This window comes from Amphibalanus amphitrite, unplaced genomic scaffold (genome assembly GCF_019059575.1).
Source record: "Amphibalanus amphitrite isolate SeventyFive unplaced genomic scaffold, NRLGWU_Aamphi_draft 000156F_arrow, whole genome shotgun sequence".
Classification (NCBI taxonomy): Eukaryota; Metazoa; Arthropoda; class Thecostraca; order Balanomorpha; family Balanidae; genus Amphibalanus; species Amphibalanus amphitrite.
The window spans coordinates 361,892-374,667 of NW_024881651.1; the positions used below are offsets into that span (position 1 = coordinate 361,892).

General features: G+C 54.2%; 1 protein-coding gene across 1 annotated transcript in view; it reads left to right on the forward strand.

Moving 5' to 3' along the window:
* The first annotated feature begins 573 nt into the window (after window positions 1-573).
* The window catches only part of LOC122383165 (AT-rich interactive domain-containing protein 3C-like), a 35,212-nt gene continuing 23,009 nt past the window's right edge, over window positions 574-12,776 (forward strand). Inside the window, exons 1-4 of the mRNA XM_043369337.1 lie at window positions 574-755; window positions 6,578-6,676; window positions 10,945-11,109; window positions 11,386-11,727. Coding sequence (XP_043225272.1) covers window positions 678-755; window positions 6,578-6,676; window positions 10,945-11,109; window positions 11,386-11,727 — 684 coding nt within the window. The 5' untranslated portion in view covers window positions 574-677. The remainder of the gene's footprint in view (window positions 756-6,577; window positions 6,677-10,944; window positions 11,110-11,385; window positions 11,728-12,776) is intronic.

The window sequence follows — 12,776 nt, forward strand, 5'->3', positions numbered from 1 at the left end:
CTGTGCAGGTTAGGAGGCCCTGTAAAAGTGGTCATCTCTGTGAGTATAAGAGACCTCCAAGTTATGAAAAGCTTTACCAATCTTCTAACAAAGAAGTCTTCTCAGCTAGTCTTCTAAGAAATAACTAAGTGGGTAGGTTAAAAAAAAAAACTCATCGGATTTCGGCCACTTTATTTTCAGGAGGCCCCCTTTTCAGCTTTTTAACTTTTTAACTTTTTATTTTATTTTTGAAAAAAATCGGCCAAGGGGGGGGCCATGGCCCCCATGGCCCCCCCCCCTTGTATCCGCGCCTGCCCACCGCCGTATTGATCGCCGCATCTTGTGCGCCGCCTCAGGCGGACGCCGGCAGCCAATAGGACGTCTGGCTCGCCCCCGAATCAACAGCCCTCCATTGTGGATGCTTCGATACGTCCGCGGCGCCGCGCCGCTGCCCCGATATTACCCTGATATAAGAATGATCGTGCGCGCCGGCAGGCTGCGCGCCCTCTGATTGGTCGGCGGCCGCCGGATCGGCGTTTGATTGGCCGATTAGGCGGCGGCCGGCGGCCGAGCGGCGGCGGCCGCCTCAGTGTAGTCGCGGCCGTCGCGGCGGGTGGTGGTTGAGGGTGGGCTGTTGCCGATTGGACTGGTGCCCGGCTCTGGCGGTATTTCTGAGTGGCACAGCTGGGACTCAGGTGATGCACGGGTCGCCGCTGCTCATCAGTCACGCTGCGGATATGGACGGCGGCAAGGAGGCAGGCGTAGAGACAGCCGTGGTGAGTACAGTGTTATAAATGAAAGGTCAGGGTGGTAGAAGCCAGCGGGGTGGTCATGACAATGTTTCTGGCGAAATGTTGGATGGGGTTGGGGGGAGGATAATGCGAGAGACTATCGTGAACGCTGCAGATAGACACTCAGCTGCGGATCAATATAGGAACTCGGAATACATCGGTGAAGCTGAAAGGGTGGCAGACTACGTCAGTGAGGCGGCCGTGGCCCGACGGCAGCGCCTGACGGGTGAATGCACCCGCCTGTTGTGGTTTGGGGCGGGGCTGATGACGGGTTGGCTGGTGAACGCTATGGTTTTCCAATAGACAAAGCATGGTGTAATATGTAGGATGCTCTGGAGTGAAACCGCGCGTAAAGAAACGCTGCAGAGGTGACTCTTGCGGCTCGAGGCAGTCCCCAGTGTTTGTGGAGCCCGCCCGGTCACTCGTGCATGACACATTGCTGATCATATAACGTAGGGAGGTAGGTGGCTTGTGCTAGCTGGTGCTGAAGAATGACCGATGTGCTGACTGCTGCTGGAGCTGGTGCAGGGAGAAGCTGTAGGGAACAGCTTAAACTGTGTACTTTGAGTTGCAACTTGCAATAACTATTATTTGTTTTTTGGAAGTGGCTGCGGGCCAGTAGCAGTGATAAGCAACACTCCGATGCTGGTTAGGTAAGTGGCTGCAAATCGGCTGTGACCTCTAGCCTTGATGATGGCTGGAGTTAGGAGTATAGTTCGATTCAAAGCTGCAGCCACCCGGACCCTTGGCAGCCGTCTGCTGAAGCTGCTCGGAGGACCCCCGTCCAGTCCACCGCTTACAAATGGCCCGTCGCGACCGTTGACCCTCGTTTGGGTGTGGAGAGGTGCAGCTGATATGGATGAGCCAATGTTGTTTGTGCGACACTCGGCTGGAGTATATCAGTGCTAACTCGGCACATAGGTCCGATGTCATGTCATAGCACACACTGAATCACCCGATGACGTAAACACACTATCTCTGATAATGGTGAACAGATAACAGGTCCAGGCATAGCCACAATGGTGCGAGGACATCCCAATGGATGCGCCTAAATGAGCGTTTTTCTAAACTTTTTGAGCCCTCCTCCGTTGAACGTGGCCGCATGGTTACCTCTAGTCTGTGCCTCTGGTAATGTGTGTCAGATTTTATTGCTGCATACAACTAATTTGCCATTCTCTAAATTCGTATAACGCTTCACTGCCCAGGGCCCACATGATGCGGCATACCAAGAAGGGGGGTCATGTCATTTTATATCAAATGGCACTTTATACTATTTTTTAGCCTATTCTATATCTTAGAGGCATTTCCTAATGAAGAATAGCTTCAGGATATAGTTTAGGATAAAGGTGCCGCTGCAAATTGAGCCCGCCGGATCATGTTCTTCCTCCGTCTCTGTGACCGTGATGCTCCACCAACCCAATCAGTCCGCTCAGATCGTATTCGCAGCTTACTCGTGCAAATAAAGACCATTCGCAGCAGGTAATATCTCCAGCAAAATTGGGCCAGATCATGTTAGCGGAAAACCTCTAGTCAGCAGTGGACAGCAATCATAAATGTGATTATATTTGGCTTGTGCGTGTAAGATTGCCGCTTGCCAATCAACTCTGAACCCTTGCGAGCATCGCAACCCGGATCTGTCGCCAAAGCAACGGCAGATGCTCGCTGGTCATCGAATAGATTCATCAATTGTAGATGAGGATCCCGTCAGACGAGAACTGTCCAGGATTTTGCTATTTATGGACATTTATCTTTGTGGCCCTATGCTCTTTCTCTCACCGTTCAGAAGATGATGGGTATATCGGAAAAGACATGGTTCCTTATCTGCCCCTTTCTCTACCTGAGATCAATCCCTGGTCTCGCCTGATCCCCAAGAGCTCCGCTGTGCTGTCGCCCCTCCCCCTCCGCCCCCACCGCCACCCTCCCCCACCCCCGCCGCCCCCGCCTACCATCATGGCCGCCCTGGTTGTCGGATGGCCACCATGCCGACATCCGCTGCCCACAGCGCGCCCTTGAGGCGCCGTTAAGCCAATTTCGGCAATCATATATGCAATTAGAGAGCCGAGTACGACGGTGGCACCGTCTGCTGGGTGTCATTGACGGAGGGACGATTTGGGCGGCGGCGATGGGGGCGGCGCACGCACCCGCCGCCGATCAAATCGCCTCGGCCACCCCCGGCGGCCCCGAAATTGAGCGTAAAAACCCGCCGGTGGTTTCGAGAAGTTGTTAATCGCGGCCACATGGCGAGCTGAGCTGCTAGGGACGGCAATGTTAGGTCGACAGCTGCAGATAGCTAGACGGACTGATCGATATGTTAATGTAGCTTGCAATGATTGCACGAGCTCTTCCGGAATCGAATGGCGCCCAGTGACTAGCGCTCGGGCTGACATGGCTGGAAGCTCGTTAGATGTGTCCAAAGATCGCACAGTAGTACCGGGCCAGCCACAGAGCACGGCAGTAGCCCTGTCCGCGGCGGACGGGCTTTGATCCACTCGGCTACCAAATGATGCAATTTCGCCGACCGGCGCCCCCCGCCGGGCCACAATGCGCCGCCGCGCGGCCAAGGAGCGCCGGCCGATAATAGATCCCCTATCTGGGCGCGGATCGGCGTGTGTACCTTGTTAGCATTGGCCCGTGGACGGAGCGGAGCGGCTTAGCGCGGACCGGCGCCGGACTAACCCCGGGTGTCACCGACGGCAGAGGCCGCGGACGGTCGGGCGTCCGGCAAATTATAGGGCAGTCGGGTTTAAATCACTCGGCCGACCCCAGACTGAGGCACACCGGTCTCTGAACACCCCCCCCCCCCCCCCGCTGGCCGCTACCCCACCTATACCCCTCTATATCCAGTGCCGCTGCCCCGCGTCCGACAGGCCTGGGAAGTGGGAAGGTCACCTATGGTCAATGGACGGGGTCCCCGAGAACACTCCGCAAACTTTGGCAAGCTTTGGGAACACCGGACTGCAGTGGTGCCATTGATTCGTTCCCAGTGCCGCTCTGAGTGACAATATGTTCGACCATTTCCTGACAACCTGAGAATGAAAACACTTGCAACCAATCAGTCTATGTTCTGGAAGGAGTTTAACTGCTAATTCATCCACGTTCTCGAATCCAACAAGGTTTGCAAGGCCTCTATCCCTCTCCTTCGCCCTCTGTCTCTTTCCCTTCCTTTCTTTTTCTATGTTTCTATTTCTCCTTTTCTTCTCTCAGACCTCGGCCAAGTGCTCCTCTCTCATCCCAGTTGTCAGCACATCCTTCCCTCCATTTTAGTAGCACACACGGTGTTTGTGGTGAAGCGAGGAGGGCCACAATTTCCTGCGATAAGCCTCCTCTGAGGATTATCCCAGCGGCCATTATGACGCGTCACAGCCTCTTCAGGGAGCTGGGGGCGGCTCTTCAGATCTCGTTGTCTATCCGCCCCCTTTTCAGAAGGTCCTGATCTCTGCCGATTGGCACTCTTTGGAAAATCACTCAACACCCGCCCTCTAGCCTTTCCATAGGTACTGACCCCGCGCTGGCTGTCTATCATGAATCTGTTTGTGATTCAGAAGAAGGATAGCGCACTTGATTGTTTGCGTGGATGAAAAATAGTGATAAATTTAGGGAAATTGGTTGGTTATCAGGACACGGGCGCTTCAATCTTTATTGGATCGTCCATTGAAAAAGATTTACGGTAATCAATCTATCCCTCCTTTGAAACCTTCACACCATCCTATTCTGTGTTGTCACTGTTGGTTGTTGTTAAAATCGTTCTCTCTCTCTCTCTCTCTCTCTCTCTCTCTCCTCTCTCTCTCTCTCTCTCTCTCTCTCTCTCTCTCTCTCTCTCTCTCTCTCTCTCTCTCTCTCTCTCTCTCTCTCTCTCTCTCTCTCTCTCTCTCTCTCTCTCTCTCTCTCTCTCTCTCTCTCTCTCTCTCTCTCTCTCTCTCTCTCTCTCTCTCTCTCTCTCTCTCTCTCTCTCTCTCTCTCTCTCTCTCTCTCTCTCTCTCTCTCTCTCTCTCTCTCTCTCTCTCTCTCTCTCTCTCTCTCTCTCTCTCTCTCTCTCTCTCTCTCTCTCTCTCTCTCTCTCTCTCTCTCTCTCTCTCTCTCTCTCTCTCTCTCTCTCTCTCTCTCTCTCTCTCTCTCTCTCTCCTCTCTCTCTCTCTCTCTCTCTCTCTCTCTCTCTCTCTCTCTCTCTCTCTCTCTCTCTCTCTCTCTCTCTCTCTCTCTCTCTCTCTCTCTCTCTCTCTCTCTCTCTCTCTCTCTCTCTCTCTCTCTCTCTCTCTCTCTCTCTCTCTCTCTCTCTCTCTCTCTCTCTCTCTCTCTCTCTCTCTCTCTCTCTCTCTCTCTCTCTCTCTCTCTCTCTCTCTCTCTCTCTCTCTCTCTCTCTCTCTCTCTCTCTCTCTCTCTCTCTCTCTCTCTCTCTCTCTCTCTCTCTCTCTCTCTCTCTCTCTCTCTCTCTCTCTCTCTCTCTCTCTCTCTCTCTCTCTCTCTCTCTCTCTCTCTCTCTCTAGCCCTCCCTCCAGCCCAAGTGGCCAATCACACCTGCTCGTCAGACAATCGTCTCAGTTCGAACCAGATTCGACACCCGGTGTGAAACACCCTACCTCCGTTCACCTCTCCAAGGAAACTGCCAAGCTTCTCAGGCATAATCGCCGAATCTCCCATTCCGAGACGCTCCTCATTCCGTCTCTGGCTCTAATTTTCGTCGTCCGTCGCGATGCGTGCGTAGATGAGCGGCGCCATTACCGATCCCTGAGGAACTCCATCCATCGGCCGATCGCCGACGATCGTCCAGCAAGAACATAAATCGCCACCTTTCCTATTCAATTGTCAGCGTCGGCCGGCGCAGGCACAATTGTTCCGTAATTATTCCGGGGTCCGCTCCAAAGGTAGTGGACCAAGCTAGGAATTCGGGCGGTCAAGCGGGCTGGGCAGCGTTAATTCAGTATTGGCTGGGACCGACCCAGCCAATACTACGTTCGGCTAACTTTGACTTTGTTTCCTAGTCGGCAGTCGCCCAGCCTAGACTCGCACCCGAAAACCTATTTATAGGTTGGCGAGTACCGATACCACTAGTCTTGTTTGGAATTGCAATTAGCCTGCTTACATTTGGGCATTATTTTTCTGTTTATTCTAACCAAGTATTGGATCAATGTCACCCATGTCTAGCGCTCGGTGGGCTCTGCCGTGGATATTTGGTGCTGTGCTGCACGCCCACGCCTTTGGTCGCCGCCCACGCTTCTTCACCCGAACTCCTGTTATAAACCGGCCGCTATAAACCGGAGCGTGCTGGCAGAACAAGCGACGTCCGCTCGTCGGCTGCCGGCTCGGTCACGGCCAGGGGCTCTCGTGACCGAGCCGACACGGAATCCGTGCCGCGCCCGTGCGTCTGCCCGGTGGCGGCTCGCCTAGCCGCGTTGGCTCTCGGGCGTCTGCTCGTCCGCCTCTCCCAGTCCTGCCTGCCGCGCCTGCCCGTCTGTTCGGCTGCGGGTGGGGTGCGTGGGAGGGAGAGGAGGGGAGGGGAGGTTCGCCGGTAGTGTGCGCTGTGATCTTTGACCCCTTCCTCGCCCGGTGCCTCCTCCCTGGCCCCCTGCTGAGCCAACCGACGGGCTCCGCCACCCGCTCACTCACTCTCACCGCAGTATGCTAATTAATTGGATCATTCTATATTAATGGGATAGTTTTTCACCATTGAAGTTGGTGTCAATAGTTTGGGCGTTGGAAGTTGAAGGGCGGTGGTTTGGGAAGGCTCGCTCTCGGAGCATCCGTTATGAACTCTTCTGCCACGCTCTAACCTGAATCGTCACCTGACCTCGGTGTGCTCTGTGCTTCAGAGTGGAGGTCTGAACAGCGCTGTCTGGGGAGCGGCGGCGCACTACCGGCAACTTCTGCAGCATCAGCATCAGCAGCTTCAGCAGCACACAGAGGATGACGTAAGTGCAAACAGAACAGAGATTCAGAGGAAAGGTCGACCAACCTAACTTATTGACTCGATAACGGATCACATTTGTTGCAGTCTTGTCGGTAGCTCGTCTCATTTCAACCATGGCGATTGCCGATTGGCTTTCAGAAGAATGGAATTTCGTCTGGCGTTTTTTCTGAGACCCAGAACCCATGACGTCAACGCCTCTATCCGCAGAATTGGGAAGCTGCGATATGCGCTGCAGTTCCGCGCCGATTAATGAATTTGTCACACCGAAAACTGCCGGGTTCATTTTGAAAGCACCTGGCCGATATTTGCATATTCAGATTTCTTTCAGACCGCAAAGCCACTGTCAATGCGGCAACACCTTCTCGCCCCAAAACGCACAAAGCGAGCCGTCGACAGGACCTTTTGATACATCTTTCAAGCATCTATAATCCGCTGAGCAATAAATTCACCTCCTTTGGCTGAGAACGCGTGTCAGGCGGCCACGAAGGCCACAGAAGGAGCGAACTGCCAGCGAGCGGGCGCTGTTGAGCAGCAGCTGGTCTGCACATGGGACTAGGAACTGAAGGTTCGGTGGTGGGGACGGGGTTTTGATTTTCGATAAAAATTTGAATTATAAAGTGGTGAATATCTGATAAATTTGAAGTTATTAGCATATGGTATATCGACAAAGATAAACCAACATGTCGCAGGTACTAGCTTATTTTGATGATGAAGCATCTGTCCTGCTGTCCCTTGCTTCGTCTATGGAGATGTGACGTCCCCTCGTCCCCATTTACGTAATTCCGGAATCTACTGCCGTCACCAGGTCATGGAAGACGTCCTTCAGCACGTCCTTCTGCTAATCCTCAAAATGCCACGCCTGGTTTTCCTTCCGCCCCTGTCATCATTCGCCGCCTATGTCAGCGAGTCGCGCACAAAGTTATGAGCTAACACCTCGACACTGGCGTCACAACGACCCACTGCCACTCTTCACCTCATAATCGGCCGAGTCGTTGTCACCAGTTCTGGCGCCTGTTCTGCGTGTCCCCAGTCACCCTGTCTGGCATCAGTCCGCCTATCTGGCAATCGACGCCTGTTGGCCAGTTTGTCAAAATCACTGCGCCAATCTGGCTTCCATCAAACTCCCCCCGGTCGCCCAGAATAGCCTTGGGCCGTCTCCACGCCTGCGGGAGGCGTGGGCTGGGGAGGGGCGGGGAACCACTCCCCTCCCCACGTCAGCGGGTGGTGGGGAGGGTGCTGGGTACCCCTCCCCTCTCTACACACAGCCGGCTGACGTCGACGCCTGCCGCCCCCTGTGTACGACTTTGATGGTGCGTACAAATCGACGGCCCACGGCGCGATCGGGCGATATATAAATACACAAGACGGAAATAGCGACGGCGGCGGCGGCGCAGCCGGCGGAGGCCCTGGGGTGGGGCGTCGAAACCCCACCGGTGGGGCCTGCCGTCCCTCCCCTCTCGCGCCCACGTCCCGAGCCGCGGCGCCACCAAAAATACACCGGCCGAGAGGAGCGTAATCATTTATCAGGACGCACCCAGCTGGCGGCCGGCCTCCGCCTGCGAGCTAGCTTTTGTTCTTGGCAGAGAGTGGCAAACAGACAGCGGGCTGGCAGCGGAAAATGGCCGACACGGACAGATATCAGGGGGTCGGGGCAGGAAAATTCGCTGTTGGGTAGCGGAGATGTAAAATATCATATTTTTTGTAGTCGTCAAGACGTTTTTTTTTTTTTGTTATTATGACCTGTCCAACAGCAGATTGCGTCTGAAATTTCGTTTGCCGTCGCGTCGGCCAGATATTTGTTTTTGTATAAAAACTTTTGCCATTTTCCTAACAATTCTTATAAAAGTTCTTAGATAAAAGACTTTAAGGAGAAAATGTTTTTCTTTTTTAAGTAATTCTCTCTTTCCGCCTTGCCATGTGTCTCCCTCTGGCGGGGGCTCTCCCATCCCCACCCCTCCGATTGCGGCAGATGGGCCTCACCTGGCCCGTGGCGCTGTCGGCTGCCCGTATTTCACACATTTCCTGCATATTTGAATTCAGATTGGGACTCGGTGGCGCGTGAGAATCTCATTGGAATATGCCGGCGTGTAGCCGATGTGACGAACGAGCTGTGACCAATCCAGCGAGCGGGCGCAGCTCTGGGTATCACCAATCGACTCCTGTGCCCCGCATGGTAATGAGCTCCCGCGCGCGAGAAAAGGATTGTGGCAGACTCCTGAGGGCGGCTCTCACGGCAGCCCGACCGCCCACTAAATAACGACAAATAAATCAATTCAGCACGGCCCAAACTGCGCCGGAATGTCAACGAGATTCCGCCGACCGGCCAGCGCCGCTGCCGATCCGATTTTCCCATGATGCGAGACACACGGCGGCTGCCGGCGCTCGTCCCGTACCTGAGGTGATTTTATTTCTTTATTGCCGCCCGCCGAGGCAGCTGACAAGACAGACGACGCCGATTAGCCGGTGAAATTTATAGACACGGGCGCGCTGTTTGATTGAATGAAGCGTACCTGTCGGACCTCCCGCACCGCTGGAATGCGACGGCGAGACGGCGGCGCTGAGACGGCCGACCGGCGGCGGCGGTGGCGGCGGACCGGCGAGCGTGTGGCAACTGGACCGGATGAGAATTAACCTAACGGGATGCGAGATGGATCGCTGAATAGAATTGAATAAACAGGGATGTATCAGCGGTGGCGTATTGTGCGCCGCGTGTTTACGAGCCCAGCCGAGCCACCTAACGGTTGTCAGGGCGATGTTGCCGCCCTGCCTGCCACCGGCGACCTGGCCACTGACAATGGGTGATTGAATTTTACCGGCCAGCGACGCCGGAGAATGCCGCCATGGTCTGATGGATTGGTCAACAGGTAGATATAATCAAAACCATCAATTGATAAGACTATCTTCGTAAATCAATTACTTTTTGACTTATCGTTATCACGTTAGCCCTTCCTGAGAAAATAAATGGCAAAATGCGTTCTTATCGTAACAAAAACTGTCATTCTGAATTCTAAAGAACTGTTGAGAACTCATACGTACTATGCAATGTGCACTGTGCACTGTGCGGGCATGAAACCAGTACAATTTTGTCCTGTCAACTCAATTTTTCAATCGTCTTGGTCGCTTCATTCGGACCACGCCGGCCACCGAGCTCGGCCGTATTCACACGCCTTTAGCATCTTGACACCAGCAGCGTCACCTCCCAGCCCGAGATTAATGGCTGCCGCATCAGAAACAAACAAAACCGGCCAAGATTAATTCCGCGCGGCATTACTCAGCAGGCGCCTCCGTAGGCTCTGCCCCGAATTATCATCAGAGATGGAGCTGGCCCGCCATCTCGACAGTCATTACGGGCCGCGGCGCAGACGGTTGTTTATCGTCGACAGCGGCGCCCCCCAGCGACCGACGCCGTGCGCGTGATGTGCCGCGATCGACGCGTCACGACCTGGCGCGGTGGTCCGCTGGAGAGACGCACCGCGGGAGAGAAGGGTTCCTGGTCAGTGCTGAGATGACTGGGAGCCTGAGAGACGTCTGAGCTAGACGGCACGGGAGTCAGCAGCGAGCTACTGACACACTGCGGGTCACCCTGAGTTAGGCTGACTCACTCAAGTTTCAATGAGTTACTCTGGAGTCTGGATCGCTCCAAGTCGACCAAGCCGCTCCCAAATCACAAGAAGTCACCACCAACCAGTGACTAGTGACTCACTGGTACTGCGAAATGATTTGCATGGTATCACCGTATCGTCCAACCGCAGTGAATCCGTTGTCGAGTCTCGGCTCCCGCCCGTGGGCGTAGACGTCCTGTGCAAGGAGGAGTCACTCACGGGACCACCGGAGAGTAGCAGCGTTAGCGGATGTCGCTCGGCTGTAATCCTCATACAGAGCCGGATTACACCGGTTATATCCGCAGAACATGGTACGAGCTTGATATGTGGGACGCCACTTGTAGGTCAGAGAGCATTAGTAGCGTGGAGTGACGCAATGGAGCTTCTTGACATGACCTCGCCTCCAGAGATCCCAGAATCGAAACGTTACCTTCGTATTGCATTGGGGTATAACTTGTCTAAAATATGTGGGCGCGTTTAATCTTCTCTCGTAATATGGCGGATTCTAAATGGAGTCTTGCAGTTCACTTTTCTGGTGTCCAGTTCTGTCATATCACCCACCCTCTGCGTAAGTACCCATGTCTGGAGGCTTCCCTGACCTGACGTCTAGAGGCTTTCTCTTCACCACACCGCACACCTCACTGACAACATGTTCTCCATCCGGCAGGGGAACATGTCTGACGGCGGCTCTGCGGGCTCCCGAGAGCACTCCCCGGCCCCACGCTCCGACCCAGAGCCTGAAGCGGAGACCAATGACGACTCCTGCAGCCAGGACGTGCTGGAGAAGCTGAAGCAGCAGGTGGCCAACGTGGCGCACGTCAGGAGCAGGAAGGTGAGATGGGGTGTCAGGGAATGTGGTGATTGTGGACGGAGAGGTTTGAGTGTCTTTTGGAGCTTTAAAGATGAGGGATCCCTGCATGAGGAACCGGAGGAACCTTTTTTGTCGCTGGTGGCTTTCCTACTTTTATCCATGGAAGGGGAATATTTTTTACGCTTAGTTGTGATGTTATATTGTTACGTGTAGATGAATAGCGATCAAATGTCAACTAAAATCGTGCCGTATGCTTTACGTCGAGGCCGTGGTGCTAATCTACGTTTGTTTCCTCAGGATACAAATGATAACGAAGCGCCCGACTTTCGTCTGCGTGAGCCGGTTCAGTCTCGCGCGTCGGCCGATCCGTCGTCGCTGCCGCGTCACCGTCTGTCGCCGCAGTCGCTGCTGGCCGCCTCCATGGCCAGCAACCCGCCGTCGCTGGTGCCGCTGCCCGGCCTCGGCGGTCTGGCTAGCTACGGCGGCGCTGCCGGCCGTGCCAGCAGCGCGTCGCCGCCGGCCCGCGAAGCGGCCAGCCCGCCGACCAGCTCGTCGGGCCACTCGCCTCGCCAGCCGGCCGCCGCCACCGGCACGGGGAACACGCAGGCACCGTGGAACTACGAGGAACAGTTCAAACAGGTCAGTCTAGCATGCACCACTGTGTTTGAAACCAGTCGTGTACCTTTCTGTTATTTAATTAAGTCATTTTGACAGTCTGTGCATTCGTTTTATGTGTTCTTCGCGGCAGTGAATCTCACAGTTGGGCTATGAAGTGTGGCCGACACGGATAACCTCAGTGGTTCGAGCGGCCCAAAACCACTCAGCATGTGGCCGCAATGCTCAGGGTCGGGTCAGGCCGGGTCAGGTCGGGTCGCCTGTCGTCATCCCGCCTCTCCTTCGGCCGGTGTGGGATGGTGATGATTACAAGGGTCGTATTCGTGGAGTGAGAGGCTCATCTTGTTATCACTTGCACCTCCTTTCTCTTCATGACGCAGTCTAGACTCCGAACATTACAAAATTCAGATACAACCGAAATTGGTATTACTACGTGGTACCCAATTCACAGACTCTTGAATGGCATTTAGATGAAATAAATGAAATGAATGATTTGATGACGAATACTAATGATGGATGAAATAATTTTTGACAATTTGAGCTAACCCCTAAACTCTGCTTGGATGATATTTCGATGAAGGCTGAATCGAATAACTTTTGTCATCTTGCACAATAGGTACGCATGGATAGATGTTGTAGAAGCCGGACTCGCATACATGGCAGGAATTGGCCACTGCCTTTACCCCCTCTTTTCCTCTCTAGTTTCCATCCCCCTTCCAGATGAAAGGCGCCGCTGACGGTTTGACTATTGTGGGTGGCGTAAATCGCGCCCCTGTGACCCTCTCCCCCACTGTCCGAGAGCACGGACAGGACACACTGGACACAGAAGGACACGTGGCCAGGGATTCCGCACGAGTGCACACGAACTGAAAAGGGGAGAGAGAGAGAGAGAGAGAGAGAGAGAGAGAGAGAGAGAGAGGGGGGAGGGAGACTCATTCCGCTGTTGCATCGAAACCCATTTCAAATGTCATATTTCAAAATTATACGGAATCAGAAGAGCATAAGCATTCAGCAATGTTATTTTTTCAATTCTGTTCAAGTGCTCAATGAGGCACTCGCCTAATAGCCTCGGA